This window comes from Myxine glutinosa, chromosome 8, assembly GCF_964187855.1.
Source record: "Myxine glutinosa chromosome 8, kmMyxGlut1.1, whole genome shotgun sequence".
NCBI lineage: Eukaryota > Metazoa > Chordata > Myxini > Myxiniformes > Myxinidae > Myxine > Myxine glutinosa.
The window spans coordinates 64,285,139-64,302,226 of NC_136268.1; the positions used below are offsets into that span (position 1 = coordinate 64,285,139).

Genomic DNA, 17,088 nt, shown 5'->3' on the forward strand with positions numbered 1-17,088 from the left:
ACACCTGAGCTCCTCACCACATACAAGGCTTTCATCCGCAGCTCAATGGAATACTGTTCCCCCCTCTGGGCCAGTGCTCCTGCCTCACACCAAGCCCGGCTTCACGCTGTTGAAACCAAAGCTTTCAGAATCATTGGAATCTCCTGCGATGAAGCTAACTCCGAGGGCCCTTCACTCACTCACCGCAGGCAGGTTGGTGGTCTTTCTGTCTTCTACCGACTCCTCTCCGGCCTTGCTCCCTCAGCTCTCTCTGTGCTCTGTCCTCCAAATATTCCTACAGGTCGCAGAAGATCTGCCAGCAACCCTCTTATGGTTAAACTGACAAAATCAAGGCTCTCTGCTCACCTTCACTCTTTCATTCCCCTTTTCTTCCGCCTCTGGAACAAACTCCCCCACTCCCTTAAATCCCACTCCTCCCTCCAGGTCTTTAAAACAGCTGTTCACCACCATCTCTTATCTTCCCCCATCCAAAACCTTGATCTTTTCTACCCCCGCTAATTTTCACCCCAGATACACTTTTTTGAAATTCCAACTTCTTTCCTGGAAGTCCTTGCAGTGTCCATATATTTTATACCTCTCCCACCTCCCCCCAAGCCCTCTCCCTCCCACAGATCTCTCAATGTCCCTGCTCTCAAATGTTGTGTTTGTGTCCTTCCCCCTCTCTCCCCATCTTGTCTACCGCTCTCCTTAAATGTTTTATGTGTCGGTTTGACTTTTTGTGTGATTAATGTTAGCTCTTTCACGAGCCTCGATCCTGCATACAAAAAAGAAAAAGAAAAAAAAGTGCCTGGAAAGTTGACTGTTTAATGCTGGTATCGTTGTACCTGTCCAGGCTGTCCCTTGCATTGAAAAGGGCTGGGCCTTTCCCGCAGGCAAACGATATATGACTGCCAATGGGGCTTAATAAGTCTATGCTCCAGGACATAGTTTGCTATAGAAAGACAAAAGCAATGGTCGGAGGCTTCGTGCCTCAAGTCTTGGGATTTATTCAGGATCACTCCCACTGTGACATTACAAAAACATCCCAGTGCAGAATGGCGATTCAAATGTTTATTGTTGACGAGTAAGTGTACATATTATATAAATACAGCATTAATGTGTACGATTTCAGAGTGTTGCCATTTTCAATCACAGTGTCATGACTGTAAATACATCAGCCTGCTTTCTTAATATCTGCTTTCAGAAGAGGACCCCATTGATTAATTTATTGCTGTTAAACAGCTCTTTCAGATTAGTCTCTGTCATCCCAAATGGCCACGTTGGGAAATCTGACAGCACGATTCCAGAACAATGAGTGGATGTCTGAGAACCAGGGTTTAAAATTGGCGATTTATTTTCCAAATAAATCATTAAATATGAAACAATCACTTGATAATTTAAACAAATGCTATTCAATATCAATAAGAATGAATGATGGCGGCTTTGTCAAAGTCAACAACCATGTTTGTTGAATTTTAATGCGAGTTTCAGACAATAAAAAGTTGGAGCACAATGAAACAGGAAGAAAAATAAATAATAAGGATGAAACACCATATACTCGTATATATAATTACCCAGGGGGCAAACCCCCCATTTTTTGTGAAAACAGACACGATCTGCTATAAAAGGTTGCTGTATATGGTTGGATTCCTCAGACCCCCAGCAACAACTTCCAGGTGGACAACCTTTCCAACAGGCTACTGTAACTGTGCAATTCAAGATGGCGTCCAAGATGGTCGCCATATTTTTAAATCTCCATATTGTCGTCAATTGTTATCTTATTTTCATGTGTAATACTTTGTTTCTCTGGTTTTCAAGGTCAGGGAATCTATTTATGATGGTTTCAGAGTGATATGATGTGTTTTATGCCATTTGTCTCATAAAAATCATGTGGGCAGAAATGTCCAAAACTGTGTGATCTGTAGTGGTGTGGCCATTGTGTAGTGTGCATGTAGTCTAGCATATCAGAAATTTGCATGTAGTGTAGCATATCAATAGCTTGCATGTAGGCCTACTCTAGTTGCTAGTATGCATAACATGGTGGTGGTTTTGCTGTTGCAGGTGATTGCATGAGAGGTACGATGATGACCCAGGCAGAGAAACGGGTGGTGGAAGGAAGCTTGTCACTGAAAAAGGAACCCAAGAGGAGATGCCAGGACAGTGACATTGACTACACAAAGTGCATAATATGTCAAGGACTTGGTGCAAAGGGACTATATAATATTACAACGACAGACAAACTAGTTTTGGCCATGAAGGCTCGACAAGATGAGACATTTGAGAGACTCAAATATGATTTGGCTACTGCTCCTTGGCTGACAGACAAAATGCCCAAATGGCACAGTAAATGTAGAAACTGGTACACGAATGAAAAGAGTTACAAACTTGCTGAAAAGAAGAACATTGGAAGCAGTGATGCTGAAGACTTGAAACAGCCTGGGTGCAGTACCTCTTCCCAGCATTCAAGGTTAACCAGGACCAACACACCAACATTTGATGCGAAGAATGCATGCCTCATCTGCAACAAACGGTGGATGCTTGGCAAAGAGCCAACATGCAGAGTATCTACAGAAAACAGCAGCAAAACATCCATGTTTCATACCCATGATTCAAATGCCTCCCAGTAGATACGCCATATGGCCTCACTAAGGATTCTGATGGCGTGCATAGTCTGGTGATCCTGTGATCAGGGACAAACACAGACAGGAGTTCTCCAATGTAGTTTTGCTCCAAGGAGGCTTTCACCAAGCACACAACTATGTGAAGGCAATCTGCAAGATCATCAGGGACTCGGGTGCAGCAGATCTTCTTGTGACAGCTGGTCTGTGCCAGAAAAGGACAGCAAACAAGATTTTTGGTGAGAAAGGAGACTATTACCAGACTATGCATGCCATCAGAATCCTCAGTGAGGCCATATGGCGTATCTACTGGGAGGCATTTGAATCATGGGTATGAAACATGGATGTTTTGCTGCTGTTTTCTGTAGATACTCTGCATGTTGGCTCTTTGCCAAGCATCCACCGTTTGTTGCAGATGAGGCATGCATTCTTCGCATCAAATGTTGGTGTGTTGGTCCTGGTTAACCTTGAATGCTGGGAAGAGGTACTGCACCCAGGCTGTTTCAAGTCTTCAGCATCACTGCTTCCAATGTTCTTCTTTTCAGCAAGTTTGTAACTCTTTTCATTCGTGTACCAGTTTCTACATTTACTGTGCCATTTGGGCATTTTGTCTGTCAGCCATGTACCAGTAGCCAAATCATATTTGAGTCTCTCAAATGTCTCATCTTGTCGAGCCTTCATGGCCAAAACTAGTTTGTCTGTAGTTGTAATATTATATAGTCCCTTTGCACCAAGTCCTTGACATATTATGCACTTTGTGTAGTCAATGTCACTGTCCTGGCGTCTCCTCTTTGGTTCCTTTTTCAGTGACAAGCTTCCTTCCACCACCCGTTTCTCTGCCTGGGTCATCATCGTACCTCTCATGCAATCACCTGCAACAGCAAAACCACCACCATGTTATGCATACTAGCAACTAGAGTAGGCCTACATGCAAGCTATTGATATGCTACACTACATGCAAATTTCTGATATGCTAGACTACATGCACACTACACAATGGCCACACCACTACAGATCACACAGTTTTGGACATTTCTGCCCACATGATTTTTATGAGACAAATGGCATAAAACACATCATATCACTCTGAAACCATCATAAATAGATTCCCTGACCTTGAAAACCAGAGAAACAAAGTATTACACATGAAAATAAGATAACAATTGACGACAATATGGAGATTTAAAAATATGGCGACCATCTTGGACGCCATCTTGAATTGCACAGTTACAGTCGCCTGTTGGAAAGGTTGTCCACCTGGAAGTTGTTGCTGGGGGTCTGAGGAATCCAACCATATACAGCAACCTTTTATAGCAGACCGTGTCTGTTTTCACAAAAAATGGGGGGTTTGCCCCCTGGGTAATTATATATACGAGTATATGGTGTTTCATCCTTATTATTTATTTTTCTTCCTGTTTCATTGTGCTCCAACTTTTTATTGTCTGAAACTCGCATTAAAATTCAACAAACATGGTTGTTGACTTTGACAAAGCCGCCATCATTCATTCTTATTGATATTGAAAAGCATTTGTTTAAATTATCAAGTGATTGTTTCATATTTGATGATTTATTTGGAAAATAAATCGCCAATTTTAAACCCTGGTTCTCAGACATCCACTCATTGTTCTGGAATCGTGCTGTCAGATTTCCCAACGTGGCCATTTGGGATGACAGAGACTAATCTGAAAGAGCTGTTTAACAGCAATAAATTAATCAATGGGGTCCTCTTCTGAAAGCAGATATTAAGAAAGCAGGCTGATGTATTTACAGTCATGACACTGTGATTGAAAATGGCAACACTCTGAAATCGTACACATTGATGCTGTATTTATATAATATGTACACTTACTCGTTAACAATAAACATTTGAATCGCCATTCTGCACTGGGATGTTTTTGTAATGTCACAGTGGGAGTGATCCTGAATAAATCCCAAGACTTGAGGCACGAAGCCTCCGACCATTGCTTTTGTCTTTCTACAGCAAACTATGTCCTGGAGCATACAGTCTTATTAAGCCCCATTGGCAGTCATATATCGTTTGCCTGCGGGAAAGGCCCAGCCCTTTTCAATGCAAGGGACAGCCTGGACAGGTACAAAGATACCAGCAATAAACAGTCAACTTTCCAGGCACTTTTTTTTCTTTTTCTTTTTTGTATGCAGGATCGAGGCTCGTGAAAGAGCTAACATTAATCACACAAAAAGTCAAACCGACACATAAAACATATAAGGAGAGCGGTAGACAAGATGGGGAGAGAGGGGGAAGGACACAAACACAACATTTGAGAGCAGGGACATTGAGAGATCTGTGGGAGGGAGAGGGCTTGGGGGGAGGTGGGAGAGGTATAAAACATATGGACACTGCAAGGACTTCCAGGAACGAAGTTGGAATTTCAAAAAAGTGTATCTGGGGTGAAAATTAGCGGGGGTAGAAAAGATCAAGGTTTTGGATGGGGGAAGATAAGAGATGGTGGTGAACAGCTGTTTTAAAGACCTGGAGGGAGGAGTGGGATTTAAGGGAGTGGGGGAGTTTGTTCCAGAGGCGGGAGGAAAGGGGAATGAAAGAGTGAAGGTGAGCAGAGAGCCTTGATTTTGTCAGTTTAACCATAAGAGGGTTGCTGGCAGATATTGTGCGACCTGTAGGAATATTTGGGGGACAGAGCACAGAGAGAGCTGGGGGAGGAAGGCCGGAGAGGAGTCGGTAGAAGACAGAAAGACCACCAACCTGCCTGCGGTGAGTGAGTGAAGGGCCCTCGGAGTTAGCTTCATCGCAGGAGATTCCAATGATTCTGAAAGCTTTGGTTTCAACAGCGTGAAGCCGGGCTTGGTGTGAGGCAGGAGCACTGGCCCAGAGGGGGGAACAGTATTCCATTGAGCTGCGGATGAAAGCCTTGTATGTGGTGAGGAGCTCAGGTGTGCCAAGGAAGGACTTCACATGACGGAGGATGCCCAGACGGCGACTGGCTTTGGAGGCCAGCTTGGAAATGTGGTTTTCCCAAGAAAGATCATGGCAGATAGTGAGACCCAAAAGCTTGAGCGACAGAACTTCTTGGAGAGGATTGTTGAGACAGTGGATGGGCGGGTTTTCCAGTCGGTCTTTTCGGAGAGACATAGTAAGAGTGTGAGATTTGTCAGGATTGAAAGACATGTTCCATTTGTTTGACCAGTCTGTGATTTTGTCCAGGTCTGCAGAGAGTGAGGAGGCTGCAGACTGCCGATCTGAGGGATGAGGAATGGAGCGGCAGAGAGTGGAGTCATCAGCAAAGAGATAGAGAGGATTTTCCAGAGAGTCAGAGAGATCATTGATGAAGACCAGAAATAGCACAGGGCCCAGAACACTACCTTGGGGAACTCCAGCCAGAACACGAAGGGGAGATGAGAGAAATCCATTCAGGGCCACACATTGACTACGACCAGAGAGGAAGTCCGCAAGCCATGCGAGGAGATTTCCATGGATACCATAGGAGGAGAGTTTGGTGAGCAGAGCTGGGTGCCAGACCGTATCGAAGGCACGTGATATGTCAAGGGAGACAGCTCTGATATCCTGTTTGGCATTGAGGACCTCCATCCATTGTTGAGACAGCAGAAGCAACATGTCCAGAGTAGAATGACCTGGTCTGGATCCAAATTGATGATCGGAGATCAAGCCATTGGAGAAGAGGAAGGATTTGATATCCGAAGCAATGATGGATTCCATGACTTTGCTGATAATTGGGAGCAGGCTGATTGGTCTGTAGTTGCAAGGATCTGTTTTTGCACCTTTTCAGTCTATCCAAGTCCATCCGTCCGTGTTTCCATTTCAGAGCCTCTACTCAACAATGACTAAATGCATCTCTTTCATATTCGGTGCATCCACACAATAATATGAGCATGATGCAGGTCAAATGATTTTTGGCTCGGAGCCAATGTGGAATTTTTGTTTACATAAGCATTATAACATAACACTTATTTATTTCTTTACATACACATTACAACAAACTGTTCAACCTCAAATTATTTATCAAACATACCACCTCAAAATATTTATTTGCTGTATTTGCATAAAATTTACCATCTCAACGACTGAAACACGACTTTGATTTATATAATTGATATACACTTTACTATCACCACTACCTACATACCACCTTGAAAGTTTTATGCACTTTACCATCTCAACTCCCAACACAGTACTTTGAAGTATTTATTTATATAAACTTTTACTCCGTACACATATTTCATTATTTATTTATTTTATACACTTTACCATCAATGTCCAGTACCACCTTATTCATTTATTTATCTAACCCTCATCGTTCTTCACCACTTTGAATGATTTAGTTATTTTTTTATACATTTTACCATCTTTACTACCTGTATATTAACTTGAATTATTCATTTATTTATATACACTTTACTATCAATGCTACCTATATACCACCTTGAATTTTTTTAATTCTCACACTTTGCCATCTTCATGACCAACATTCAACATTTCATAGCTTATTTATTTATACAACTTTACTATCACCGCTACCTACCTACATACCACTTTGAATTTTTTATACGCTTTACCTTCTTAACTACCAACACTACCAAGGGGGAGAGGTGGAGAGGGGTGGAGAGGAGGGGGCAGATTGATGGGGGATTGAGAGATAGGAGGGGTGCGAAGGGGGAGACTGACACATATTGTTTTTTATTATTATTATACATTTATTTAAATGTCAAACCGAAACATATCAATTTTTCAGTGTGGTTGGGGGCTTTGTTGATTATTTGTAGTATTTGTTTGTTGTTATTTGTTTGTTGTGTCTTTGATGAGGACTTTTATACTTATTTTATCTTTCAACAAATTTGTGAACTCTTTGTTCTAACGTGTTCTATTTCTGGTGAAAGTGTTGGGCACTATTCTCACTGAGGCTTCCATATTTAATTGAAGATCATTCGTGAATTAGTAGTAAAGTGAGACAGTTCAACATTTCAAATTTTGAGCACTCACATATAAGACCCGTCGCTTCACCGACAGGTTTAATGAAAGGACAGAATGTTGCACTTCACAAACATATTGCACGTCTACCAGTGAGTCTCAATGAGAATGTGAAATTAAGTGAAACATGTGAAAAAGGATCTTTTATAATACATAGTTGTTTTTGGTGTTTTCATGGCTGTGGTTGTTGTTTGTGTGTTCCTTCGGTGTACTTTTATATGTTTTTCTAATGCTTTGAGGAGTATTACTACATATAATTTTGTGTGCTCCTTCCATGCCTGTCATGCTTTATTATAAAGGGTTCTTGCTGTCATAGAATAATAAAAATGGTACTGTTGGAACCAATACATTAAGCTCCAAGTCCTGCTTAAAAGCACTTTGTACTTAAACGGACACGGTGTTTTACAACTTTGAAATTTTTGTTCCAAGTAAATCGATCATTTCCTTTCCAATGGTTCCATTTTTAGCTCACCTGGAACGGAGTTCAGGGGAGCTAATGCGACGGTGCGTCGTGCGTCCGTCAGTCTGTCAGTCCGTCCGTCCGTGAGTTCATCAGTCCGTCCGTAAACACTTGAAACTTCTTCTCTGAAACCGCTGATGGGATTGTGACCAAATTTGGCACAAATGATATTTGTTGTGTTGTGACTAGTTTGTTCACGGCACTAAAAAAAAATGGGTCTAAGGGGGTCTACCGGGGGTCAAAGTGGATCCAGGTTCCACCCCACCCCCCAAAATAGGAATTTGCTTTTTCCTCTGAATCTACACACACTATTTCGATGAAACTTTACCACAACCTTCATCACCCGTGATGTACCAAAGTTTGTTCATGGCATTTTAAAAAAATCTGCCCCTTTGGAGGTCTATGGGGGGTCAAAGTGGGTCCAGGTTTGACCCCCCCACATTAGGTATTTGCTTTCTTCTCTGAAACTACACTCACAATTTCCATGAAACTTCACCACAACCTTCACCACCCATGATGTACCTAAGTTTGTTCACGGCATTAAAAAAATCTGCCCCTTTGGGGGGGTTGACCACCAAAATAGGTGTTTGCTTTCTTCTCAGAAACTACACATGCAATTCCGATGAAACTTAACCACAACCTTCATCACCTATGTTGTACCAAAGTTTGTGCCTGGCCTTTAAACAATCGGGGTCTAACGTGGTCTATGGTGGGACTTGCCCCCCGAAATAGGTATTCGCTTTTTTTCTCAGAACCTACACACACAATTTTGATGAAACTTCACCACAACCTTCATCATCCATGATGTTCCAATGTTTGTTCAAGGCATTGGAAAAATTGGGGTCTGAGGAAGTACATGGGGTGGGAGGGGGGGGGGGTTGCACCCCCAAAATAGTATTTTTTTTGTTTGTTTATTTAAAGTCTTATGATTATGTTCGTATGATTCTACATGCTGCCCTGTCTTCTGGCAACCATTGATATTGGTTTAAAATACCTTTAGCCAGTGCAGTATACTGTTTATTCTACCAGGTGAGCGCCAGGGGTATTGCCCCTATGTTTATTATTCTACAACAGCAGGAATCCTTTAGCATAAAGCGTGACACACTGACGGTCGCTGCTGCTTTTGGTAATAGAATATTGTGGAAATCAATGCCGGTTTGTATCATTTTGCTGAGCTGTTTTGTTTCAACAGGCATCTCTTAGATGATGCTGTTTATGTGATATAGCTTGGGTAACACGGCTTCTTTGGCCAGATTGTTGTCTCTAACCATTTGCCACACATGCGCACGCAAGAAAAGTTTGTCTGGTTGTTAGCGGTAATGTATCAGTTCCATTTAAAGCAGAATTTCATCAGATATGCACTTTCTTTACTTCAGATGTTTATACTGGCCACAAGTTTCTGTGAACCTAGAGTAACCTCCAAGTCCTGCTAAAAGGCAGTTTCAGGATTAAATGGACATGACGTCTTGAAACGGATGAAACGGACATGACGTCTTGAAAAGGATTAAATGGACCCATCGGATTTGAAGTTCCTGCAATAGCTGGCAGAGCATTTAGCACCTAATGACCCTTGAGTTGGCTGGCAGAAATATTTTTAGAAAAATATTTGTTCGTCAGAAGGAAATCACAGTAAATTTGGTGAGTAATAATTAAATAAGAATGCTCGCGATCCATTATTGTTTCCATAAAACTTTGGCAGGAATGATTGACTTTCTTAGAACAGAGTCGGAAGAGTCACCACTTGCTTTTCATAACTACACAAGAGAGGCAAAAGGTATGCGTGTTCTACTAAAAGTAATAAATAAGCAACATTCGCTCATTTTGTTTGCACCTCTTTTGAAACACCATTTTTATAAGCAGCACAGTCATGTTGAAGTTATAAACTTAAAGCACAACTAAGGGCGAGTGTTTCCAAAGGAAAAGCAGGATACATTTGATCAATATTTCACGAAATCCATGTGTGACCCATCAGCACACACAATGCCAGGAAGGAAGCATTCGGATTTGAAGTTGCATTAGTAGCTGGTAGAGCATTTAGCTCCTAAATGACCCTCGAGTTGGCTGGCAGAAATTTTTTTCGAAAAATATTTATTCTTCGGAAGGAAATCGATTATCTTGTCAAAGGCCTTCGGAAAGCCTTGTCAAAGCACTAAAAAGTGGCTAATTCATTTGCATCGTAGCTCAGAAACAATACTTTATGATTCGTTGCTGTGAAAATGAGTTATTTCTGGCATGTTTATTGTTATTAATTAATTGCTACCTTGTCGTGTTTATTTGCGATTTCCTCGAGATTATTCTTTGTACTGCATTGCTTGTTATTGTTAACACCTTGCATTATTGTGACGTGCTTTTCAGGCTGTGCAACGCTTCAAGCTAAGATTGTTGCGCTAAACTTTTACAAGAACTCTTTCGGCAACCAGAGGCCATTGCTCACTGTCAACACTGCCACGTCTTTGGCTTCCTTGGCAACAGCCCTTGCAGACCTGGTTTATCGTGGCTGTGCGAGCTGTGCAAAGGAACTCTGGGCAGATTCAAATGGAATCTACAGCCAGTGTCTTTCCTGCATCCCTGAAGGCCACCCACATCTTTTCTACAGGTCACTTTGTACATCTTTAATTCTCCTAATTGACCAGTCTGTTTATTGGTGTCCATATTGTACCCCTTAATTCTGTAAATATTTTGTCTTATCCTTCCCTTTGGGAATACTTTTCAACAATTTGTAGCAGCATCTTCTTACAGGGTGGTCCATAAAACGATCATAACTTTTATTACCCTCGCCAGAGGAGAGGGTATTGCATTTGAGTCCGTTTGTCTGTTTGTTTGTCCGCACAGAATAAATATGATTTTCTCTGTAACCGTTGGTCTGATTGACAGGAAATTGTCAACATAGGTGCAACTCCACCTGCATAATTTTTTTAATGATAATTATGACGTCATAGGTCACGTGGTTCGGCCGCCATCTTGGAAAAATCGAAAAACTTTGCACCTCTATATCTCTGAAAGCACTGAATAGAAAAATGTGAGACATGGCTCATTGTAAAGAACTCTCCATAGGGACGAAAATATGTTAATGATGATGTCATAAGTGCCTCCATTATGACGTCATAGGTGCCTCCATTATGACGTCATAGGTGCCTCCATTATGACGTCATAATTCGACAAGTACAAAACTTCATCCGATCAAGATGAAATTTCTTGAGCGCCATGTCGGCATAAACTGGTGGAGAAAATAAAATAATGATGACGTCATCGGTCACGTGGTTCGACCGCCATATTTATCTTAACACAAAAGCCTTAAAAACCGCTGAAAATACATCCTGGCGAGGGTTTGCAATCTCTGATTGCTCTTTTTCTTGTTTGATTGTAATTCAAATGAAAGCTCTCATCATTTTTGGCTCACCATTTAGCTATAAATTGTACCCTGCGCACGCAAAGCGAAAAGCGGGGGTTAAGAAATTGGTTCATGTCCATCCGTCTGTCTGTCTTATCAGTTTATGATCGTCAATTTATGATAGAGGAAAAACTTATCCAAATTGAATGTTATACAAATCGGAACATGAATAGGTAGACAAGTCTGTTGTTTTAACATTGAACCGACCACACTTGTGCAGAGAGATACGAGATAACATTTTTACGCTCAATGGCAGTAAAACAAAATTGAAAATCATTTCAAACATGAAACTTACTGTTTTAAGGACATTATAAATGACACAAACAACATGCACGAAGAACTAATGTAATGTGTTAATGTGTTAGATCGGGTGATGCAATAGACACTGGGTAAAACGATGGTAAAACCCAGAATTAATTTATTTGTACACCTTTAAACCTTTTATTTAAATTGAATTATATACTTGAAGACTGGAGAACACAAGTGTCCTTCATTCTACTTCCAAGAACTATGCATTACTATCGATATATAGCATGAGAGGGTATGGCATGTGTTTTGAAGTGAAGAAGAGGCCGCCAATATGGCTATGCATGATGCTAACTGACTGCTGTGTTCTATGGTCATCAATAAATCCTCCATCTCCTAAACATGGTCGATCACCACAAGAACCCATTCAAACCCTCCAACATCATCATCTCCATCAACTCGTCTTTACCGTCGCCACCATCAACATCGCCATCACGTTATTGGATCAAGTTTATCATAATTATTATTAAACCTACGTTTCATGATCTTAACAACTCAAGGAATAAAACTTTATGCAGGAAAATAAACTTTATTTTATGTTATTAATGCAGGAAAATAATCCTCGTGTTGGCTTAACGGTTAAGGAGGCTAGGTTAAGATATTAGAGACTATGCGCCGGGTATCGTGTTCTATGAGTTCTCTAGTTTACAGTGCATTTGTATTTCAAAACCGCATTTATGAACCTCAATTTCAGGCATTACGTTCGTATTTTATTGAGTTTCAGGTAACCTTCACACATGGCTTACTGACTTCCTCCACTCATAGCCAATGCGTAGCTCTCAACGAAATCTTCTCATCTTCATTCTCTGTCAAGGCTGGAGTGCCTCAAGGGAGTGTTCTGGGCCCAGTCCTGTTCCTAATCTTCATCAACAATCTATCTGACTCTCTGGGAAATCCTCTTCATCTCTTTGCTGATGCAGCCACCTTCTGCCATAACTTTCAGATAGGTATGCAGCAGCATGTTCCCTCTGCAGCCCTTCCTCAAATCACGAGTTGGTCAAACACTTGGAATATGTCTTTCAATCCTGACAAATCTCACACTCTCATTCTGTCTCTCCAAAAAGAACTGTCGGACAAACCCTCCATCCAATTTCTTAACAATCCTCTTGTCGAAGTTCAGTCACTCAAACATTTGGGCCTCACTATCAGCCATGGTCTTTCTTGGAAAATCAACCACACTTCTAAATTGACTGGGCATCCTCCGTTGTGCAAAGTCCTTCCTTGGAACACCTGTACTTTACATACCTACAAGACCTTCATCGGCAGGTTGATGGAGTACTGCTCTTCCCTCTGGGCAGGCACCCCTACCTCACATCTTGCGCAGTTTGATGCCATGGAAACCAAGGCCTTCAAGATCATTGGAATCTCCCGCAACGAAGCTGTCTATGGGCCTATCACTTTCACATAGCAGACTGGTCGGTGGTCTCTTTGTCTTCTACCTCATCCTTTCTGGTCTTGCACCCTTTGCTCTTTCTGTGCTTTGTCCCCTCCCCCAGGTCTATGCAGAGTGCACATGGTCTTCCAGTGACCCCTCTCTGGAGAAAGTCCCAAAATCCAGAATCACTGCTCACCTCCACTAATTTGTTCCTCTTTTTCCCACCTATCGAACCAACTTCCACATTCTCTTCAATCTTATTTTTCCTCGAGGTTTTCAAGATAGTTGTTTATTACCACCATCCAAAACCATGATCTTTTCTACCCCTGCTGACCCTCCACAAACCCATTTCTTCCAAGTTTCCAGTTTTTCCTTTCATAGAGTTTGTGACTGTATGTATTTATCTATGTCACCCCTTGTGTCCTTCCCGAAACCCTCATTCTTCACCACATCCATTATTTATCCAAGTCTCCCTCCATTTTGTCCCTCAACCCTGCTGTTGGTGTTTCTTCCCCCTTCTCATTTTACTGTTCCTTTTGTTCTGTTACGTCCTAATCCATCCTGTGTTCCAGCTCCTCCACGATCCTCGACTACGTATACCAAAAAACATCCTCATAATGTATGAGGCCTAATTCCAGCTACTATTTGTGCCAAGGTTTTTATTAGTTTAATAAATCGACTTTTTTGCATTGTCCAGCCAAATACACCAAAAACACATTTGCCCCCAACTCCTCAATGTCTCCTCAATGCCCCCAACTGGTTAGATTGTATGGATGCAGCCATAAATCCACATGCTAACAGGTCCCAAGGGCTAACAGAATAGTTCAGAGCTCGTACTTGTGCTTTCGTGCTGTCTGATCTGGGTTAACTTCCCAAACCGATCGTGAAATGTTATCGCAATGCTTTGCATGCGGAGTCTTGTATCAGTGAATATGCTGTCCTTTTCAATGGATATGAAGTTGAACTGGCGACATTTGTGAAAGATCCCACAGGATATTTCAAAATGAGTAGGCCACTATGTGCCAGTACCTTTGCAAATTGTAAATTCCTACCTGGGCGTTGACGGTCACTTCTGCAACACATCATGGTCCCTGTCGTGAAAATCAAGCTCAGACACGACTTGACCTCTGGGTAGGTTTAATATCATTTAGATCTGTAGTACATCCTGTAAGAATACATGCATGCAACAGGCATTAAAATCAGAGTATTTCATGAGCAATGGTCGATTCAATATAACAATGGTCCAACAGAGAGGACAGTCAGCGCAGCATTTAGGGGCGTACATACTATTCAAACTACAGGACTATGTCACAGTGAGTTCCGCTGGAGTGTCCGCGCGCCCCGGTTTTCCCGGGTCTTATAGACGCCCCTTCTGTAGCGAGCACACCCTGGGTTCACCTTGGTATAATTTCACTACATTCTCCCCGCCGTTAGAACTATACTGCCGCTCGGCAGGTTGCAAGCAAGCATCAGCAATAAACGAATGGGTCACGTCAATCCACGTCAGTCGGTCCACCCGTAGCGGTCGGGGCGGCGAACTTCCCTGCCAGTTCGTGTTCGGAATCTACCGGGCACGGCGTCCCCAAGCCCGGAGTCCCCCGCGTCGGAATAGCCGCCGGAGGTGGGAGTCGGAGGGGGCGCCCCTGCGCCTTCGGGCACGGGAGTGGGGGACGACGGGAGTAACGGTGGTAGTTCCATAGGGGAAGCTTCGATAGAGTCCATAGACTCGTAGACGGGTTCGTCGATATCCCTGTCGTCGTCCCCACATGGGGCGAGATGGCGTACGGAGACAGTAGACTCGCGGCCATCCGCCGTTAACACGCGAGCATGCTCGGGATTAGCCTGGAGGACCTGCACCTTGTCAACAAGGGGGTCATACTTGCTAGCGCGAACCGCTCGTTTGAGATAGGCGGGCCCCGGTTCAGCGAGCCAGCTGGGTAAAGATTGGATACTGCCGGAGCTTCTAGGGTGGTGGAACAGTCGTTCGTGAGGAATCTGGTTGGTGGCAGTACATAGGAGAGCCCGGATCGAGTTTAGAGCGGCAGGTAGTGACCACGCCCATTTATCGAGGCCTCGGCCGAGGGTCCGAAGGCTTAGCATGACGGCCCTCCATATAATCCCATTAAAGCGTTCGATCTGCCCATTCGCTTGGGGCCGGTACGGGGTGGTGTAGCTCGAAGCGACATTATGCTGGAGCAAGTAGCCCCTCACCTCCTGGGACAGGAACACCGCACCCCGATCGGTATGCACATAGGCCGGATACCCGAACATAGAAAACAAATTCTGCAGGCACCGAATAACCGTGGCAGCCGACATATCCCCGCACGTGTAAGCAAAGGGGAATCGGGAATACTCATCGACGATAGTGAGCAGATAGCGAGAGTTGCTCGACATTGGCAGCGGCCCTTTGAAGTCCATCGCCAAGCGCTCCCACGGTCTAGTAGCCCTAACGAGTGTCCCCATAGGAGGGTTATAAAAACGCGGTTTGAGTTCCGCACAGATCGCGCAATCACGGCAGATGCGGCGGATGTCCTCAATCGAGTACGGCAGATTGCCCTCGCGCACAAAATGCGCGAAGCGCGTTACCCCGGGATGACACATAGTGCCGTGCAAAGTGCGCAGCCCCTCCAAAGTTACAACCCCCGTGCAAGTGGCCGGCCTCGATAAGGCGTCAGCGACCAGGTTATCCTTCCCCGGGCGGTATTTGATGGTGTAGCAGAAGTCGGCGAGTTCGATACGCCAACGGGTGATTTTCTCATTCTTAATGCGCTGCGCATGTAAGGTGTCGTACATAAACGCAACACTCTGTTGGTCCGTGACGATTTGGAAACTCTGCCCAAGCAGATACGGCCGCCATCGCCGAATTGATTCGACGATCGCGTACGCTTCCTTTTCGACAGACGAATGCCTCCGCTCGGCGGAGGTGAGAGTCCGCGAGAAGAAAGCCACAGGGCGGCCTCCTTGGGAGAGAGTCGCCGCTATCGCATGATCCGAGGCATCACTCTCCAAAACGAAAGAGGCACTCTCGTCAATCGTCGCGATAGCGGCGCCAGCGATGTCGACTTTAAGGCCCTCGAAGGCCGCCAGGGCGGCCGGGCCCATGGGGAAAGTGTCACAGGCCACGAGGGGGCGGAGCTTCACGGATAAATTTTGCACCCACTTTGAGTAGTGGGCGAACAGCCCTAGAGCGCGTTTCAGCGAAGCCCGATCGCTAGGCGGAGCCATATCGAGCAAAGGGCGCAGACGCTCCTTATCCGGAGAGACGGAGCCATGGGTCACGGTGTACCCCAAAAGGTCTACCGTGCGTAGAGAGTATCGACACTTAGCCGCATTCATGGTTAGGCGATATTTCCGCGCGACCTCGAGGAAGCGTTTCAGATTAGCGTCGTGATGCTCCTGGTCATACCCACATACCGTAAGATTGTCCAGATAGACAAAGACATCGGTCAAATTCTCCTTCGCAACGAGGTCATCCATAGCCCTCTGAAAACGAGCGACTCCGTTAGTTACCCCAAAGGGAAGTCTCGTGAACTGGTACAACCGCTGACCCGATTCAAAGGCTGTAAAGACGCGATCAGCCCTAGAGATGGGGACTTGATGATACGCACTACGCAGATCGAGAGTGCTATAAACGGAATACAGGGCCACCTGGCGTACCAGGGCGTCCATCCCCGGTAAGGGGTAGGCATCCAGCTGTGTAAAACGATTAATCGTCTGCGAATAGTCGATTACCATGCGCCGGCGGTGGGACTCACTCCGCACCACTAAGACTTGGGCCCGCCACGGTGACCTACTGTGTTCTATAATACCGTCCTTTAAGAGCAGGGCCGTTTCTTCCGCAATGAATTGCGCGTCCGCGCGAGAGTAGCGCCGCGATTTGACGGCTACAGGGGTACAATCAGTGGTCAGGTTGGGGAACAGTGAGAGTGGCTCCATGTCCATTTGAGCGAGGGCGCACACAGCGAGCGTGTCCGGCCCACCGAAGTCTATTTCCAA

The 17,088-nt window shown here is 44.1% G+C and overlaps 1 protein-coding gene across 2 annotated transcripts in view; it reads left to right on the forward strand.

The window, feature by feature from the left end:
- SHLD2 (shieldin complex subunit 2) overlaps positions 1-17,088 on the forward strand; it is a 124,622-nt gene that overhangs the window by 95,011 nt on the left and 12,523 nt on the right. For both annotated transcript variants that reach the window (XM_068124581.2, XM_078783342.1), the window contains one exon: positions 10,376-10,616. In XM_068124581.2, coding sequence (XP_067980682.2) covers positions 10,376-10,616 — 241 coding nt within the window. The remainder of the gene's footprint in view (positions 1-10,375; positions 10,617-17,088) is intronic.